General features: G+C 36.2%; 1 protein-coding gene across 1 annotated transcript in view; it reads right to left on the reverse strand.

The window, feature by feature from the left end:
• Positions 1–21,121, reverse strand: part of LOC122751467 (phospholipid-transporting ATPase ABCA3-like) — a 196,592-nt gene that overhangs the window by 133,083 nt on the left and 42,388 nt on the right. The window contains exon 8 of the mRNA XM_043998534.1: positions 15,082–15,255. Within this exon, the coding sequence (XP_043854469.1) occupies positions 15,082–15,255 (174 nt within the window). The remainder of the gene's footprint in view (positions 1–15,081; positions 15,256–21,121) is intronic.

Below are 21,121 nucleotides of genomic sequence, written 5' to 3' on the forward strand. Positions count from 1 at the left end.
TCTTTCTTTACTTTGATGTGAGCATTTAAAAATACAAATTTTCCCAATTTTGGCTGAATCCTATAAATTTTGGTATGTTGTCTTGTTGTTGTCTGTATTCTCTTTCATGGAAATATTTAATTTTTCTATTCTTTTTTTCTTTCACCCACTTATTTTTTTAGGATTAGATAATTTAATTTCCAATTAATTTCTAATCTGTTTCCACAGCACTTTATTGAATATAATCTTATGATCTCTAAAGGATGCATTTAATCGTTATCCTTTTCTGCACTTGTGAGGATTTTATGTCCTAATCTTTGGTCAATTTTTGTGCACATTCCATGTACCAATGAGAAAAAGGTATATTCCTTTCTATTGCCATTCAATTCTCTTCAGATGTTTATGATAATTACCCTTTTTTTGTTTGTTTTTTGTGGGGCAATGAGGGTTAAGTGACTTGTCCAGGGACACACAGCTAGGAAGTATCAAGTGTCTGAGGTCAGATTTGAACTCAGGTCCTCCTGAATCTAGGGTCAGTGATTTATCCATTGCACCACCTAGCTGCCCCCCAATTACCTTTTATCATAATTTAACTTGCTTAAAATTCTATTACCTCCTTAACCTCTTGGGGTTGTTAGATTTATCTAAGGCTGAGAAAAGAAAGCTGAGGTTCCCCTCTAGTACAGTTTCACTGTCTATTTCCTTCTATGACTCTTTTAATTTTTTCTCTAATAATTTCGATGCAATACAATTTGGTGCAGATATGTTTGGTACTGATATTTCATTATCTGTGGTGCCTTTTAGCAAAATGTAGTTTCCCTGCTTATCTCTTGTAATTATGTCCGGTTTTGCTTTTGTTTTGTCTGAGATCATGATTGCTTCCCATGCTTTTTTTTTACTTTACTTTTTTTAAAATCTTAAATAGAATTTTATTTTCCAAAATATATGTAAAAACAAATTTTAACATCAATTTTTTAAAACTTTGTGTTCCAACTTCTCTTCCTCCCTCCATTATCACCCTCCACCTATAAGAACTCAAGCAATTCAAAATAAGTCATACATGAGTTGTTATGGAAAACATTCCTACATTAGCTAGGTTGTGAGAGAAAACAGTAAAAAAAACAAAACAACTTGAGATTAAGAAATTGTCAATATAACCCTTAACCTTCCCTATGAAATCGAGCAATTCACTATGTCATACTTGTGCAGTAATGCAGAACATCTTCACCTTCCTCAAAAGTGTTTTAAGCTTTTTATTGCTCTCTCCCCCAATCTGCCCTTCCCTCCTTCTCTTCTTCCCCAACCCTTATCTCCCTCCCCTCCCTCAGGGCAAAAATATATTACTATACCTACCTGAGTATTTATGTTAGTCCTTCTTTGAGCCAAATCTGATGATATTAAGGTTTACTCACTCCCCAACTCCTTCCCCCTCTTTCCCTCCCCTCCATAAGCTTTTTTCTTGTTTCCTTCATGTTAACTATCTCTCCCCAGACCATCCTCCCCCTACCCCTCCCCCAGTCTATTCCTCCTATGCCTCAACCCTATTTTAAAGATGTCATCATGCGTTAGGTGGCCCAGGGGACAAAGCACCAGCCCTGGACCCAGGAGGCCCCAAGACCAAACCCGGCCCCAGACATAAGACACCTAACCCTGTCTGCCCCACAAAGAACAAAACATAAATGCTTTACAGATATCAACCCGTCATATTCAGTTCAGACCTGCATCTTTTGTGAATTTCTTACTGAGATAGTTCTTATGATTTTGAAGTATTATCTTCCCATGTAGGAATGTAAATGGTTTGATCTTTTAATATCCCTCATGAAGTCTTTTTCCTGTTTACCTTTTTATGCTTCTCCAGGGTCTTGTATCTGAAAGTCAAATTTTCTATTCAGTTCAGGTCTTTTCATCACAAATGACTGAAAGACTTTTTTCTTTGAAATCCCATTTTTTCTCTGCAAGATTATGCTGAGTTTTGCTGGGTATGTGATTTTTGGCTGTAGTCCCAGTTCCTTTGCCCTCTGGAATATCATATTCCATGCCCATCGGTCCTTTAATGTAGAAGCTGCTAGATTTTAATTTATCCTTATTGGAGCTCCACAGCATTTGAATTCCTTTTTTCTAGCTGCTTGCAATATTTTCTCCTTGACCTGTGAGTTCTGGAATTTGGCTATAATATTCCTGGAGGTTTTCCTTTTGAGATCTCTTTCAGGAGGTTATCAGTGGATTCTTTCAATTTCTATTTTAGCTTCTGCTTCTAGAATATCAGGGCAATTTTCCCTCACAATCTCTTGGAAGATGGTGTCTATGCTTTTGTTTTGGTCATGGTTTTCAGGTAGTCCAATGATTTTCAAATTCTCTCTCCTACATTTATTTTCCAGGTCAGCTGTTTTTCCAAGGAGATATTTCACATTGCCCTATATTTTTTCATTCAGTTGGATTTGCTTTACTGTGTCTTGGTTTCTCATAAGTTCACTAGCTTCCATGTGTTCAATCCTAATTCTTAGGCAGTTATTTTCATCAGACAGTTTTTAAATCTCCTTTTCCATTTGGCTTTTCAAACTGTTAACTTTTTTCTCATGACTCTCCTGCATTGCTCTCACTTCTCTTTCCATTCTTTCCTCCCTTTCTCTACATCTTCTTTCTATTTCTCCTACTTTCTCTTCAAAGTCCCTTTTGAGAGCTTCCATGGCCTCAGACCAGTTAATATTTTTCTTGGAAGCTTTGGATGTTGGAGCTTTAATCCTGTTATTATCTTCTTCTTCTTCTGAGGTTGTATTGTGGTCTATCTTTCCCCCAAAGAAGTTTTTTGATGGTCTTCTGCTTCCTCTGCCTACTCACCCTGGCTTACTATTTCTTGGCTTTTATCTCCTTCTTAAAGTGTTGCACTGCTTCCAGGACACACTGTTCAAGCTACAGGGTGGCCTGGGGTGGGGGGGGGGGAAGGGGGGGCAGCGATTGGGCTTCTTCTCAGCCTGCCTGGCCTTTCTTTTATTTTATTTTAAACTCTCCACTGGGGGTGGGGGGGGGGAGGTCTGCTTCTCAGCCCCACTCCTGTTCCTAGCTTCAGAGGATCCCAGGTGTTTTGGTTTGCGGATGGGGTGGGGGGAGGTTTTAATCTTACCTGGCCTGTTCTCTTTTCTGGAGATAACCTCAAGCCTACTTACGAAACAACCAACCAGCAAAGCTTTCTGTGGTGTGGTTCTTAGTTTTGATGAACCTGCTCCACTGCTCTCCTCCCCCACGTGGGCCTCCCACTGCTCAGATTTCTTCCTGGTTCCCCACTGGGGTGGGACAGTCAAATTCTTCCCCCCAGTCCACTGGTACCCCTGCACTTACCACCCCCAGCCAACCGTTTAACCCAACCGCACGCTCAGTTACAGGAGACACCAGTGCTGCAGCCAATTCAGAGGCTCTGGGGCAAATTCCTCGGGCGGGTGTCTGGTGTGTCACCCTGATTGTGGGGTTAGGCTTTACTCGTGGCCCAGCACGGCCCCCTGAAATCTATCTATAGCTGGAGAAAACTCTCAGCCCATATTTTTGTGTGTTTTTCTGCTCCAAGGTTTCTTTTATTGCTATTTTTGGGGTGATTGTATCAGGTGCTCTGTGCGTTTAATGTTTTTCCTCTGCCATCTTGGCTCCACCCCTCCTTTGCTATCACTATCCCTGCTTTTTAACTTCGTCTGAAGCATAACAGATTCTACTCCAACCCCTTACCTTTATTCTGTGTGTCTCTCTGCTTCAAGCGTGTTTCTTGTAAAGAACATATTATAGGATTCTGGTTTTTAATCCATTCTGCTATCCAGTTCCATTTTATAGATGAATTCATCACATTCAAATTTACAGTTATGATTACTATGTATTTCCCTCCATCCTATTTTCCCCATTTCTTTCTCTCACTTTCTTTCTCTCCTTCTTTCCCTTCCCCCTCTCTCCCCCCTCCCCCCTCTCCTTTCACTGTGTCCCTTCTCAAAAGTTTCCTTCTAAGCACCACATCACCTAATCCACCCTTCCTTTCATCAATACTCCCTCTTTTGTCCCCCTCCTCTCTTACTTCCCTGTAGGGGAAGATATCTTCCTATACCCAAATGAGTGTGTATATTCTTAGCTCTTTGAGCCAATTCCAATGAGAGTAAGGTTTAAGCACTGTTCACCCACCCCGCCTTCCCCTTCACTGTAAAAGCTGTTCCTTTCATGCCTCTTTTATGTGAGACAATGGACCCCCATTCTATCTCTCTTTCCCCTTCCTCAGTGTAAATTATTCATCCCATCATATTCAATTCACACCAATTTCCTCTATCTTCTACCCAGATTATGATCAAGCTCTCAGTAATTATAAGCATCATCTTTCCATGCTGGAATATAAACATTTTAACCTTATTGAATCCCTTATGAATTCTCTTTCCTGTTTACCTTTTTATGCTTGTATTTGAAAATTTCAAATTCAAATTTTCTATTCAGCTCTAATCTTTTTATCAGGGATGCTTGAAAGTTCTCTATTTCAGTGAATGCCCATTTTCCTCCTAAAAGGTTATTTTCAGTTTTTCTGGGTAGGTGATTCTTATTTGTAATTCTAGCTCCTTTGCCTTCCAGAATATCATATTCCAAGCCCTCAGATCTTTTAATATAGAGGCTGGTAAATCTTGTGCTGATTGTGGCTCCACATTATATGAATTGTTTCTGGCTACTTGAAATATTTTCTCCTTGATCTGGGAGCTCTGGAATTTGGCTATAATATTTCTTGGAGCTGCCATTTGGGGATCTCTTTCAGGAGGTGATCACTAGAATCTTTCCATTTCTATTTTATCCACTGGTTCTAGAATATCAGGGTAGTATTTTGTTTTCGTTTATAATTTCTTGAAAAATGATGCTGAGTTCTTTTTTTGATCCTGGTTTTCAGTTAGTCCAGTAAGTCTTAAATTATCTCTCTTTTCCTCTATATTCAAGGCCACTTGTTTTTCCAATAAGATATTTCACGTCTTCTTCTATTTTTTTCATTCTTTTGAGTTTGTTTTATTGTTTCTTGATGTCTAATGGAATCATTAGCTTCCACTTGCCCAATTCTACTTTGTAAGGAATTATTTTCTTCATTGAGCTAATTTTTTTTTTTAATGAGGCAATTGGGGTTAAGTGACTTGCCCAGGGTCATACAGCTAGTAAATGTTAAGTGTCTGAGGCCGGATTTGAACTCAGGTACTCCTGACTCCAGGGCCGGTGCTCTATCCACTGAGCCACCTAGCTGCCCCTTCATTGACCTTTTATACTTGCTTTTCCATTTTACCAATTCTGCTTTTTAAAGAGTTCTTTTTTTTCATGAATTTTTATATATCTTTTTCCATGTGTCTGCTTTTTAAGGAATTCTCTTCAGTAAATTTGTGTGCCTCTTTTACCATTTGGCCTATTCTTTTTTTACAGGATTATTTTCTTGAGTATTTTTTGTTCATTTACCAAGCTGGTGACTCTTCTTTCATGATCATGGCATTATTCTCAATTTTCCTCTACTTCTATTTTTTAATTTTTTTTTTTTTGTGGTGCAATTGGGATTATGTGACTTGTCCAGGGTCACACAGCTAGTACGTGTTAAGTGTCTGAGGCCGGATTTGAACTCAGGTACTCCTGAATCCAGGGCCAGTGCTCTATCCACTGCGCCACCTAGCTGCCCCTATTTTTTAATTTTTAAAACCCTTTTTGAGCTCTTCTAAAAATTCTGTTTCAGCCTGAGACAAAATAACATTTTTTGAGGCATTGCATGTAGCAGTTTTGACTTTTTTTCTTCTTCTGAGTTTGTATCTTGATCTTCCCCATGACCATAATTACTTTCTATGGTCAGGTTCTTTTTTAGTTGTTTGTTCATTTTTCAAGTCTATTTATTGACTTTTAACTTGATGCTAAAGTTAGGCTCTCCTACTAAATTGAAGAGGGCACTGTCTCAAACTTCAGTTTTTGTGCAGCTGTTTTCAGAGCAAGTTCTGGGGGTCTGTTAGTTTTCAGTTCTTTCAAGTGGTATGATCTAAGATAAGATGTTTTTGTGACTATCCTGGCCTGTGTTCTAGTCTGTGAATGACCTCAAACATTCTTTTCTATCCCAGAACTCTAACTAGGTCTCTATTTCTATTCCCCTGCAGTCACAAGCTCTTGTGTGCTATTGCTTTTCTTCACCTTGGGACTGCAATGCAGGAATGAGACCCAGATCTGCATATGGGCAATGCATCAGAATCTTGTATCCAATACCAACAAAGGGACCATTTTAATCTCCTTCTGACCAATTGTCTGACCTCTTACCTTCTGTGGATTCAGAGATAAAGACTCTGTTGCCTCCACCTCTGATTCAGTTACTCCCAAGGCCTGCTGCTGGTTTGGTGGACATGGCCTACGCTGATTTGGCTTACACTGGTGTAGCCTGTGCTGAACTGATTTTCACTCTCATACAAGTGCAACATAGCTTTCATGCCAACATTCTAAGTTGTCATAAGCTGGAAAATTGTTTCATGTAGTCCTTTTGTGGGTTCTCCTACTCCAGAATGTTTTGAGGTATTATTCAAAGTTGGTTAAAGTAGAATTTGAGAGAGCTCAGGTGAGTTGCTGCCTCCTCTTGCCATCTTGGCTCTGCTTCCCCCCCACTCCAAAGCTAACCAGGCCACACCAGATCTAACAACTACCAGTCTACCAGTCTACCACACAAGATCTAACAACTACCAGTCTAAAGCACAAGAGGGCTTGGAATATGGTATTCCAGAGGGCAAAGGAGGCAGGATTACACTGAAGACCAACCTGAACAACCTAAACGACAAAACTGAGCATAATCCTTCAGGGGATAAAAAGTGCATTTAATTAAATAAAGTACTTTTATGCAATCTTGATGGAAAGACTAGCAATAAATCAAAAATTGACTTTCAAATACAAGACTTGAGAGAAACATAAAAAAGTATGCATGAAAGAGAAATCAAACAGGGCTCAAAGTTCTATTTACATTCTTCTATCAGAAGATGGTATATGTAACTCCTAAGAACTTGATTATTAATGTAGTCAAAAGGTATTAGCATAGTTAAAGGGCAAGAATATGAACTGATTATATTGGGATGATCTAAAAAGAAAATAGAGGGGTAAAAAGGGGAGAAACACCAGAAGAAGGAGAAATGGAAAGGAATAAGGGTGGGGAAAATATCTCGAAAAAGAAGTGGGAAAAGAAGAGTTTTTACAATGGAGGGTATATGAGGAATAGGATTTAAAGGCAATGCTGGAACCCCACTGTCATCTGCACTTTTTCAAAGAGGGAAAAATATACATACATACTCAGTTGGGTAAAGAAATCTATTTTATCCAACAGGGAGGTAGGAAGAAAAGTGAATAAAAGAAGGGGGTAGTGATAAGAGGTGGAGCCAATTAAAGGAGACAGTGATGAGAAGCAAAACAGAGTTTTGAGGAAGGGAAAAGAGAAACAGAAAAAAGAGGGTAGACGGAAATACAGAATCTCATAACCAGATATAAATGGGCTGAAATCACCCATAAAAGAGGACAGCAGACTGGACTAGAAACCAAACTCCAACAATATATTGTTACAAGAAATACACCTGAAACAAAAAGACAAGGGCAACAAGGTGGGGCAGTAGATAGAGCCAAGACCTGGAATAAGGAGGATTTGAGTTCAAATCTGGCCTCAGACACTTGACACTCTAGCTGTGTGACCCTGGGCAAGTCACTTAACCCCAGTCACCTCACAAAAGAAAAGAAATAAACAAAAAGACACATGAAGCTAAAACAAGCAGCTAGGGCAGAATCTATTATGCTTCTACTGAAATAAAAAGGTAGAGGTAGAAAGCATGGTTTAAAACAAAGCAAAGTCAACAAGAGACCTAATTACAATAGATATTTAGGGAAATTACATTTTGCTAAAAGGTGCCATGGAAGGACAGCTAGGTGGCACAGTGGACAGAGCACCTGCCCTGGAGTCATGAGGACCTGAGTTCAAATCTGACCTCAGACACTTGACACATACTAGCTGTGTGACCCTGGGCAAGTCACTTAACCCTAATTGCCTCACCCAACAAAGGTGCCATGGAAAAGGAAGTAATAACAATACTAATTATACATGTATGAAATGGCATCAGATCCAAATTCTTAAAGGAAAAGCTAAATGACTTATAGGAGAAAATAGTAAAACTTTACTAGTGGGGAAAACCTCAACTTTCCCCCTTTCAGAACTAGAAAAATCTGACCATAAAATAAATAAGGAAAGAAATTAAGGAAATTAATGGAATTTTAGTAAAGTTAGATATGATAGCCCTTTGGGAAAAAATTGTGTTGGAATAGAACGGAATGTGCCTATGGTACATGATACCTTCACAAAAACTGACCATGTATTAGTACATAAAAATTTCATAAATTAATACAGAGAAAAAATACTAAATGTACCCTTTCCTCCAAGATGCAATAAAAATTACATTCATATAAAAAGCCAGGAAACAAATTAAAACATAATTGGAAAGTGCTGGGTTTAGAATCAGGAAGACTCATCTTCATGAGTTCAAATCTGACCTCAGACATTTACTAGCTGGGTAACACTGGGCAAGTAACTTAACCCTGTTAGCCTCAGTTTCTCATTTCTAAAATGAGCTGAAGAAGGAAATGGCAAAACATGCCAGTATCTTTGCCAAGAAAACCCCAGATGGGGTCAGAGTCAGATAGAACTACAATGACTGAACAACAACAACAATTAAATGATTAATATTTCCAGAGGGAAGGCACTGGAATTAAGAGGATTGGGGAAAACTTCCATTAGAAGGTAGGATTTTAGTGGGGACTTAAAGGAAGCCAGGGAGGTTAGTAGTCAGAACATTAGAAAGAAATAACTACAATAATATAAATAAAAAGAATGACAAAAACAAAACTGAGCGCTTTATAATTATACGAACCAAGTTTGGTTGTAAAGAAGAGGAGAGAAAATGTTCCTTTTCTCTTCTTTACAGAGGCCAGAAACAATAGATGCATAACACTACATATGCTTTGGGTTGGTATCTTGGTTTATTTTGCTGAACTGCTTTTTTCCTCCTCTCTTTCTTAATCTTTGTAACTGGGAATGATTATTTGAAAAGAAATTGGGGAGGAAGAGAGCGTTGGAAATTAAAGTGATATAAAAATTTTAAATATCAGTAAACATTTAAAAATAAATAAATATATTATATATATACATATATATGGAAACTAAATAATTTAATCTCAAAGAATGAGTGGGTCAGAAGGCAAATCATAGAAACAATCTCTAATTTCATTAAAGATAATGATGACAGTAAGATGACATAAAAACTTGTGGAATGCAGCCAAAGTTGTACTTTGGGGAAAATTTATAGCTCTAAATGCTTAGATCAATTAAAAAGAGAAAGAGCAAGGCAATGAATTGGGTATGCAACTAAAAAATAATTTTTAAAAGAACAAATTAAAAATCTCCAATTAAACACCAAAGTAGAAATCCTGAAAATCAAGGAGAGATTAGTGAAATTGAAAATAAAACAATACATTGATCTAATGAATCAGGAGTTGGTTTTATAAAAAAACAAAAATATTGATAAATCAACAGTTAATTTGATTTTTATAATAAAAAAGAAGAAAATCCAATTACCAGTATCAAAAAAGGATGAATGCACCAACAATTAATATGGAATTAAATCAAGTATTAAGTGATATTTTTGCACAATTACAAGGCAATAAAACAGACATTCAAAGTAAAATGAGAATCTATAAAAGTGTAAATTATCCAGGTTAACAGAATAGGAAATAGAGTAAATAACCCTATGTTAAAAAAATTAATTAAATGAGCCATAAATGAGCTCTCTAGGAAAAATCTCCAGGACTAGATGAATTTTACAAGTGAATTCTATCAAACGCTTAAGAAATAATTAATCCCGGGGCAGCTAGGTGGCACAGTGGATAGAGCACCGGCCCTGGAGTCAGGAGTACCTGAGTTCAAATCCGGCCTCAGACACTTAACACTTACTAGTTGTGTGACCCTAGGCAAGTCACTTAACCCCAATTGCCTCACTAAAAAAAAAAATAAATAAAATAATAATAATAAATCCCAATAACATATAGTCTATCTGAAAAAAATAGGTAAAGGAATCCTACTAAATTCGTTCTATGATACAATATGGTTTTGATAGCTAAACCAAGGAAAGCAAAAACAGAGAAAGAAAAGTATAGGCCAATTTCCCTAATGAATACTGAAGCAAAAATTTTAAATTAAATACTAGCAAGGAGTCTACAACAATATATCACCAAAATCATATATTATGACTAATTGGGAATTATACCAGGAATGCAGGGTTTGTTCAATAGTGGGAAAACTATAAGCATAATTGACCATAGCAATAAGAAAACCAACAAAAATCATGATTTCATTAAGAGAAGCAGAAAAAGCTTTTGACAAAATATAATACTCATTTCAATTAAAAACACTAGAAAGGATAGGAATAAGTAGTGCACCCTACCAAAAAAATGGAAAGCAGTCTGGCTGAAACTAGGCATAGAACAATATCTCACACCATATACCAAGATAAGGTCAATATAAGTGCATGATTTAAACATAAAGAGTGATATCATAAGCAAATCAGAGAAGCTTAGAAAATTTTCCTTTCAGATTTATAGATAAGAAAGAGTTCATGACCAAACAAGAAATAATAAACATTATAGGATGTAAAACAGATAATTCTGGTGACATGAATTAAAATGGTTCTGCACAAACAAAACCAATGCAGCTAAAATTAGGAGGAAAGCAGGAAATAGGGGAAAATATTTTCCAGCAATTTTCTCTGATAAAGGTCTCATTTCTCAAATATATAGGGAACAGGGTAAAATATATAAAAATAGTGGCCACTCTCCAATTGATAAATGATCAAAGGATAGGAACAGGCAGATTTCAGAAGAAGAAATCAAAGCTATAAACAGTCATGAAAAAAAATGCTCTAAAACTATAATAATTAGAGAAATCTAAATTAAAACTACTCTGAGGTGCTATCTCATACCTATCAGATTAGCTAAGATGACAGAAAAAAAATGACAAATGCTGGAAGGGATGTGGAAACAACAGGCACAATAATGCACTATTTGTGGAGTTATGAACTGGTGCAACCATTCTGGAGAATGGTGTGGAACTGTTCCAAAAGGACTTATCCTTTGACCCCTTAATACTACTACTAGGTCTGTATACTACAAAGTTCAAAGGACCTATGTGTACAAAAGTATTTATGACTGGCTTTTTTTTTGTGGTGGTGAAAAATTAGAAATTAAAGGGATACCCATCAGTTGGGGAATAGCTGAACTAGGTGTGGTATATGATTGTGATGGAATACTGTTGTACCATGAGAAATGACAAACAGTAGTTTCAGAAAAATCTAGGAAAACTTATATAAACTGAAGCAAAGTGAAGTGACCAGAGGTAGGAAAACACTGCATACAGTAAATGCAATATTATATAATGATCAACTGTGAATGTCTTAGCTATTCTCAGGAATACAATGATCCAAGACAATTCCAAAAGACCCCCTTTAGAGAAAGAAGTGACAAATTCTGAGTGCAAATCGAAGCATATTGTTTTCCCTTTTATTATTTTTCTTACTTTTTTCATAACATAGCTAATACAGAAATATGCTTTGCAATACTTAACACAAATAAGGATATTGTATTGTTGGCCTTCTCAATTGGTGGGGGAGAGAATTTGGAACCCCAAGTTTCTTAAATGAGTGTCAAAAATAATTAAAAATAAAATATTTTAAAATCATGAATAAATGAGGAATATTGAAGAATTTTAATTCTGTAGGAAACAAAAGGTGTTATCTCTTCAATATCAAAGATTAATAACCAGTTGACAAAACCTCCCTTTTAAAGAAGGAAATCAAACAACTACCTAGAAAAATAAGGAAGAAAAGAATTGTTGTACTTTCTATGAGTACCAAAGATGAAACAAGCTAATGAAGAGGTGGGACAAATGAAATAGACTGTATAATTCTTAAACTATATTCCTATCAGAAGGGCAAAGGGAAAGGAAGTTAGCTAGAAAATGGCCCTAGCTATTCAAAAGTTACGCCAACAGAGCAGAACCTCTGCCAGATTCTGCCCTGTTGGAAAGGCTTTGAGTATGGCCTAACAATAGAACAAGTCAGCTTTCTAAGGACTGGTCTTTCTAAGTACAGAGTACAACAGTAATCTGGCCACTTTGCTGGTAAATTCTTTGACCATGGAAATGCATCAAAGTAAACTATCAGAGGACTTTCAGTCCCATGTGATTGCCTTTGACTTCTATAGTGATGTCAGTTGAGTGGCAGAAAAAGAGACAGAATGTGCTAAAATATATATATATATATATATATATGTGTGTGTGTGTGTGTGTGTGTGTGTGTGTGTATGTATGTGTGTATACATATTATACTGTTTTTAGACAATCTATAAACTTTAAATTGTGAAAAGACCTGAACTGAATAGAGCATTTGACTTTCAAATACAAGACCCTAGAGAAGCATAAAAAGGTAAACAGGAAAAAGAAATCATCAAGGATGTTAAAAAGTTACACTGTTTACATTCCTACATGGAATATGATACATCTAAGTCTTAAGAACTTTCTCAGTATTATGGCAGATGATAGGAATAAATTTTAACAGAGGGCACAGGTGATAATTGTTTATGAAGGGATGATATCTGTAAAGCATTTATTTTTGTTTATCTTTTTGGAGGGGTGGTCAGGGTTGGGTGGTATGCATGGAGTCATGGAGTTGGTGAGTGTCTTGTGTCTGAGGCCAGATTTGGGCACAGGTCTTCCTGGGTCCAGGGTGGATTATTTGTCCACTGTGTCTCCTATCTAACCCATGATGACATCTTTAGGGTAAAATTGAGGGAGGAGAGGATTGCACTGGGGGAGGAGGAAGGGGAGAGGTAGAGTGGGGTGAAATCTCACATGAAAAAAAACAGGAAAGGGCTTATGTAATTGGGGGAGATATTGGGAAGAGTAGGGCAGTGAATGAGCTTTACACTTATCAGAATTAGCTCAAAGACCTTACTCTCATCAGAGTTGGCTCAAGGAGGGAATAACATACACACTCAACTGGGGGGAGTAATCTCTCTAACCAGGCAGGAAAATAGGAGGTAAGGGTGAAAGAAAGGAGGACAGTGGGGGAGGGGCAGTCAGAAGCAAAACACTTTTGAGGAAGAAGAGGGTGAAATAAGATAGAAAATAGAGTAAATATCATGGGGAGGGAATAGGAGGGAGGGAAACAGTTAACAATAGTAACTGAAAAATTTTTTGAAACAGGCAAGAGTAATGTAAGATGATGATGACTGATGGATTGATGAGCACAACTGATTGATGAGGAGGACTGACTGATGAAGATGAGGACTGATCGAAGATGATAACGAGGATTGATGATGATTGATGATGATGATGACAAAATGTATGGTACTTACTTTGCTGGGCTATTGTGAAGAAAATTCTTTGTCAGGTATAAGGTACTATATAAATGTTATCTTTTACTGTTGTTGCAATAATCAACCTCATGAGTTCATTGTAAGGAAATCTCTCTTTAAAGTACTATATAAATGTAGTTTACTGTTAAAAACAATGAACAGGATGCTATCAGAAAAACCTGGAAAGACCTACATGAACTGATGCAAAGTGAAATGTACTGTATACAAAATTACAGCAATATTATAAGATGATCTGCTGTGAATGACTTGGTTATTTTCAGCAATGCAATAATCCAAGATAACTCTGAAGTTCTTATGAAAAATGCAATCCATCTACAGAGAGAACTGATGGTATCTGAATACAGACTGAAGCATAGTTTTTTGTTAGTTCCTTTATCTGAAGTTTTGTTTTTGTCTATTTTTCTTTCACAACCTGGCTAATGTGCAAACGTTTTGCATGACTGGTCATGTATAGCTTATATTGAATTGCTTGAGTTCTTGGGGGTGGGGGGAAAGGAAGAGAATTTAGAACACATGGTTTTAAAAAAACATGTCAAAATTTGTATTTTATATGTAATTTGGGAAAATAAAATTCTAAATATTGAAGAAAAACCCTTAAATTGATTGTAGGAACTAAATCATAAATTTTCACAAAAAGAAGGAAGCTACAACTAAATGGAAGGATGACTCTCAGGTACTCCTTGATAAGGAAAAGGTGGCATGGTTCTATCATATGTCCTAAGTCAACAATAAACATTATTTCAAAGGATTTTTGGTTCTCTCATATTAGAAGAATAATGATAATTTTAATGGACTATCATAAGAATAATCATAGTTTATAGACTATAATTTGTTATAATAGATAAAGAGGTTGAGTTTCTGAGCTTGATAAGGTCCTCCAAATTAAATCAATCCTACATTCTGATACTAGGTGATTTAAACACAAAATTGGTATAATCTGGAACTTTTTGCCTTTCAAGACTGGTGTCTTCCTTTACTAACTCATTTATATCTTTTTTTTTAACCACATTCTCCACCAACTGGTTTCTTGCTTCTCATTTCTTTCTTCTCACCTAAGAATTTCTATAACAGTCCATTCCACAAAGGTACAGAGCCTCAAGATCACTATCAGATACACACTGTCTCTGAAGTCTTAGTGCAGTTTTAAGCTTTATTAAATACCATGCATATGTATGTGTGTGCATGTGTGTATGCCCAGCAGAGTTTTTACTGCTGACTACCTTTTGAATATTGCTTCCCAATATTTTATTGATCCTCTCTTCTGATATTCTTCCTGTTTTGCACTTTCTACTTTCTATGGTACAACTTTTCCTGTACTATATTTGTAGGCAGTTTTGGTCCCTCTCTTTTCCTGATCAGTTTGGAGTTTAGGAACAGATTCATAGTCTCTAGTCAAATATGCAGAAATACCAGCTCTTGTCAAGTATACTACATCACTAGCCAAGAACTCATGGTTATTAATATGAGTATATAATATTGATTATCAATATAAATACAAGGCTTTAAATTTTGGTCTTAACTTAACTCTGAGCTCACACTTCACTGTACCGCATAGTCTTTCATATTCAGGATTCAAAAGCAAAAACAAAACAGTCCTTGTGCTTTAAGAGCTTAGGTCATATTAGAAGAAATGATTACCTTTAATTTCAGATTTGACGAGGAGTTCAATCCCCAAATGCATTGCAACATTTGAGAGGAGACAGGCAAGCAGCTTGGTCCTGAGAGTCAAATGACTGTAGTGATTTTGGATTAAAGTATGTATGAAATAGGATATGAAATAGATAAAAAATCCTACAGAAGAGGCCATTTTTGCTAAAAGTTTGGAGAGAGAAAATAAAATTAAACAATATTCAATAACCTTAAATGATATACAAAAAACATTTTCTCAGTCACAATAAGGCAGTTTTGCAAACCAAAGTGTGTATTCAGCCTTTGTATAAGAAGATACCTAAGACTTGCTCTTCTGCATTAAGATTATGGTTATTAAGAGACATTTAAACAAAGATCAATCATTATGCTCCTAAAAGTTTCCTTTTAAATGTCTATTTATTGATTAAAGTCCAAATGGCATGAGAAATTAAGATTGGAAAACATCATGTAGAAATAAATCTGAGAATCTAGAAGTAGAAAATACTTCAGATATCATTTAGTCTAATTAGAACCTATAGAGGAAGCCCCTCTCCAAATGCCTGAAAACTCTCAGAGTTTAAACAAATACAACAGTGACTGGCAACATCAAAATTTTTCATTGGGATTTTAAACAACTCTAAAATTGTATAATCCTCCCTCTCCCTCTCTCTCTCCCTCCCTCCCTCCCTCTTTCCCTTCTCTCTCGGCAGTGACTTGCCCAGGGTCAGACTTGAACTCAGGTCCTCCTGAATCCAGGGCCAGTGCTTTATCCACTGTGCCACCTAGCTGCCCCATCCCAACTTTAAATATATACACACACACACACACATATATATATATATATATATACATATATATACACACATACAAATACATATATACATATATACAAATCCAGAAAAAAAAGAACTATGGAATCTAGATGCAGATTGAACCATACTATTTCTATTTTTTTTGTTTTTCTTTTTTGAGGTTTTCCCTTTTTGCTCTGATTCTTCTTTCACAGCATGACTAATGCAGAAATATGTTTAATGTGATTGTACATACATAACCTATATCAGATTGCTTGCTGTCTTGGGGAGGGGGGAGGGAAGGGAGGAAGGGAGAAAAATTTGAAACTAGAAACCTTATAAAAAAACAAATGTTGGAAACTATCTCTAAATGTAACTGGAAAATAATAAAAATGCTCTTATGAAAAAAAAAATCTGATGCTTTGAAGTTGCCAGGCTTTATACTGTACTTCTGTATTACTGATACATATTTGCTATGAATGGCATGCTTAGATAATTACCTGGGATCCTGAATTAATTGTCCCTATTATATTAAGTATATATTGTTATATAAATCTAGATGTCAAGTATAGTATAACTGATTTTACAAGAGACTGCAAAGTTTCAAACCCTAGGAGGAACACAGCCAGATTTGGGAAGAGAGGATTTCATTTGCATATCAAAGAGAGACAAAATGGAAGATGAGTCATGACTTCTAGGCTGTCAAGAATCCTGAGTTGCTCAAATGGTGAAGAACCAATTTAAAATGTTAAATTTTAAAAGTTAAAATGGAATGCCTAATGTAGTCCTACAAGTCTCCTGGGAGTCTTTTCTACCTCCCACAAGAGTATAATAGAGCTGATGGGCTTTTGTGAGTTGAGTGTTTTGTGTTTTGATTACTTTACAGATTCCTATATGGTCTATGTTATAGGCTATCAATTTATGTTTTAAATATTCATCAATACATACCTACGAATCCTTTGTGATTTAAGTATGTCTTTGTAATGAAAGAAATATATAGCTAACCAATATACCTACCCAATATGCATAACTCTGTACATTAAGTACAATTCTAAAAGGAACTCTGTTAAATCCTCTTTGGGGGAGATCCTTGACATGAACCAAAACAAAGCTCTGTTTAAGAGAATTTCCCCAGAACTCCCAGAAAGGAAGCAAATAATCCAGAGTTTATTTAAAACACACACACACAGACACACACACACACACACACACACACACACCCCTCTATGTGGGATCATTTGAGATCAAGCTCTACCAAGTATTGAACCTCATCCATGTGTACCTAGAACTTGAACTCCTTCTCAGAAAAGGGTATGCTCCTTTGGCTATGGGTCTTTATAGATAAAGTTTTATGTTGATCATTAATGACATATACTGATAATATATCAAAAGTATAGCTTTGCTTAAGCCCTCTTGCAGTTTAGGATCTAAAATTATCCACTAGTACTAGCCAACTGTTTAGGATTTTTCAGGATTGGCAGTCTTATTCAGGGAAAATACCACAAAATGGGTCATGTCTAACATTATATATAAGACATTCATTTTGTAATCCACATTCATGATAAGGTTCACCACCTGGTGGATTTTTTTTCAATTAACAAAGTATTTTATTTTTTTCCTGTTACATGTAAAGATAGTTCTCAACTTTTGTTTATACAAGCTTTACAATTTCAGATTTTTCTCCCTCCCTCCCCTCCCTCCCCCCTCCCCTAGACAGCAAGTAATCTGATATAGGTTTTATATATATATATATACACATACACATAATAACATTAATCCTATTTCTGCATTAGTCATGTTATAAGAGAAAAAATCAGAGCAATGATGAAAAACCTCAAAATAGAAAAAAACAACAGCACCAAAAACAAAAGAAATAGTATGATTCATTCAGCATCTATACTCCACAGTTCTTTTTTTTTTTTTTTGGATTTGGAGATCCTCTTCTATTATGAGTTCCCTGGAACTCTTCTGTACCATTGCATTGGTGAGAAGAATATATATAGTCCATCACAGTAGATCAACACTCAATGTTGATGATACTGTGTACAATGTTCTTCTGGTTCTGCTCATCTCACTCATCATCAGCCCACGCAAGACCCTCACCTGGTGGATTTTTATATTCGTACAAATATCACAAATTTCCTTATCTATAGCTTTGTTAGACCATTCTAATAAGGAGCATGCCAGTTGCTTAGGTACACTTACCACATAATCATTGCAACAATCTGTTCTGGTCCCATTTAAACATTCAAAAGACAAAAAACAGCCTAGAATACTTTATAACACCACTATTAAAGGGGCCCTATTCTTTTCCAGAAAATAAGTGGTTGAGGGCAGCTAGGTAGCACAGTGGATAAAGCACCAGCCTTGGATTCAGGAGGACCTGAGTTCAAATCCGGACTCAGACACTTGACCCTTACTAGTGTGACAATTGGAGTGATGCCACCTACTGGAGAGTTACTGTAGGAAAGCTCTGCCACGAGGAAAAGCGTCTGAGGGCAAGCCATGTGGCTTGGAAGGTCAGTTCCTTGGCGTCAGGAAGTGATGTTTGATGTTTCCTGTTTAGACAAGAGGCAGGCTCTCTCTCTTTCATGAGGACCTCGTGGAGAGTGGAGGTAGAAATGCTGGCTACCTGAGATAGATAGAGGTAGGCATCTAGGCCTCTTTCTGTCTCTTCACCAAATTCTTATGCTCCTTAATAAATGCTTAAAAGTCTAAAGTCTTGTTAAAGCTTCTAATTTATTGGCGACCACTCATTAGATTTTCAGACAGTATAGCTAGATAGCAACTTTACACTAGCTGTGTGACCCTGAGCACGTCACATAACCCTCACTGCCCCACAAAAACAAACGAAAATAAATGATCACATTTCAGGGTCCAGCCATTTCCCCAATCTCCTTCATGTCCTGAGAGAATGGGTTATCATATATCTCTTTGTTTTTAGCCAAACAATAAAAGCATATATAAAGGGAAAAACATATGTAGATCAAATACTGAAAACAAATATATTCATTCATGATATCAAATGCTACCTTTTTTAAAAAAATTACTCTGCATTGGTGTGATTGGTTTGCTAGTTAGATTCATGATGCTGTCAAATTCAAATGGACATTTAGGAATTCCAATCTAAGAACAACTAATTACATTTTTTTAATTGTTTTCAATTGAAAACAATTTTTCTTCCTCCTATCCTACCCTATACTATTTTTAAAAATTACAAAAGAAAACCCCAAAATAAATTCCTATAATGGCTAGATCTAAAAAAAATCTGTCCCATTCTGCACCCTGAATCCACCAACTTTCTGTCAGAGAGTGGATAGGATGTTGTATCATTGGTCCTTGGAAATCATGATTAGTCACAGTGTTGACATGAGCTCTTGAGTCTTTCAAAGTTATCTTTATAATACTGTTGCTATTTTATAAATCACTCTTCTAGTTCTGCTCAATTTACTCTGCATCAGTTCATACAAGGTTTCCCAGATTTTTCTGAAACCCTTCCCTTTATAATTCCTAAGAGCACAATTTCATTGCATTTATACATCATCTATTTCTCAGTTGATAGTGACCCCTTTAGTTTTCTGTTCTTTGCTATTACAAAAATAACTGCTATAAACATTTTTGTGCTCATAAGCACTACTTTGTTGTTGCCCATTCCCCATCCTGGAAACGGGTGAAATTTTCAAGCAACTATTATTAATAATAATTTGAAGCAAATCTTGTTACTATTTGGTGGTGATAATGGTAAGGATAATAATAACAATACCAATAATAACTACTTAATTTGCAGAACAAAGAATTTTTTAAAATGTTGGCCAAGAAGCTACTGGGATTAGGTGCATGCAGCAAAAAGATAATTCCTTTTTGCTATATTGTGTAAGAAACACTATCTTATGATTATCCACCAACTAATAACATGTATTATGGTACCAACTTAAGCTTCCATGAAGTATAAAATTCCTGACTCTAATACAACTGCCTTGTGTCATATGCACACAATAGATAACTGATTGAGATACTTTTTAGGATGACTTAGTAGAGTAGTAGGATAAGAGTAGTAAGGGAAGAGTTTGTGTTATAAAAATTGTGGTCTAAAGAAGAAAATATCTTTTATCTTATAGACTGGAGAGGGGAAAATGACCTATAGTTAAGCCCATGAACCCTCTAAATAGAGACAATGATCTTCTAAATGAGTCATTTTATATGGTACATAATTTGTCTATATGACTATTATAGACGATGGCCTCCCCACCTAGACTCCTCTCCCTGTTCCTTTCTACAAAATGATGTGTACTCTAATGACTCCATAAAGAAGATAACTTTTTAAAAAAAAAATTTGCCTGTTCTAAAACAACTTTCCCAATTTCCCTTATGCTCACAATGATCATTTCTTAATTGTACATTCTCCTAGCACTCATGTTCTATATGTTTTGAATTTTTTGTGTATACTTGCTCTCAAATTGCCTGAGATATATACATATGTATATATGTATATACACACACACACACACACACACACACACACACACAGCTGTCTCACCAATTAGATGGAAAGTTCCATGGAGGCAAGCATAATTTTAAATAATAGTGTGTACTGTAGATAACAAATGTTGTCAGTCTTCACATCATGTCTTTTTATAGGCCACTATCCCCATCTGAAATGTCCATCATCTTCTTTGAACCCAGGCTCATTTCTTCCAGGGAGTTTTACATGATTGGCCTCACCTGGCCATGTTCACTCTTCTACTCAAGGTCTCCCCACAAATCCAAGCAGTTTTTGTACTATATTACCTGTCATTTAGAGACTTCTAAGGAGCACAGTAGATAGACCACTGGGCTTAGAATCAGGAGGACTACTCTTCTTGAGTTCAAATATGGCATCAGACATTTTTTAACTGTGTCATCCTGGGCAAGTCACTTAACCCTGTATGCCTCAGTTTCCTCATCTGTAAAATGAGCTGGAGAAGGAAATGGCAAACCAACCAATTATATCTTCCAAGAAAACTCCAAATAGGGTCATGAAAAGTCAGACATGATTGAAAAACTACTGAATAACAAAAATGTCACTTCTTTAATACGGTATATTAATAAAGATTATACAGTTGTTGTTGTATGTGCACACAGACACTCTATCTCTCCCAACCAGAGCACAAACTTTGAGAGCAAGGAAGGAGACACATCTTTTTTTTTATTCCCCCATATTGCCTAATGAAGTACTCTGCATTCAGCAGGAATTCAGTTCTTAATTGAATATCTTTCTA

This window comes from Dromiciops gliroides, chromosome 1, assembly GCF_019393635.1.
Source record: "Dromiciops gliroides isolate mDroGli1 chromosome 1, mDroGli1.pri, whole genome shotgun sequence".
Lineage (NCBI taxonomy): Eukaryota > Metazoa > Chordata > Mammalia > Microbiotheria > Microbiotheriidae > Dromiciops > Dromiciops gliroides.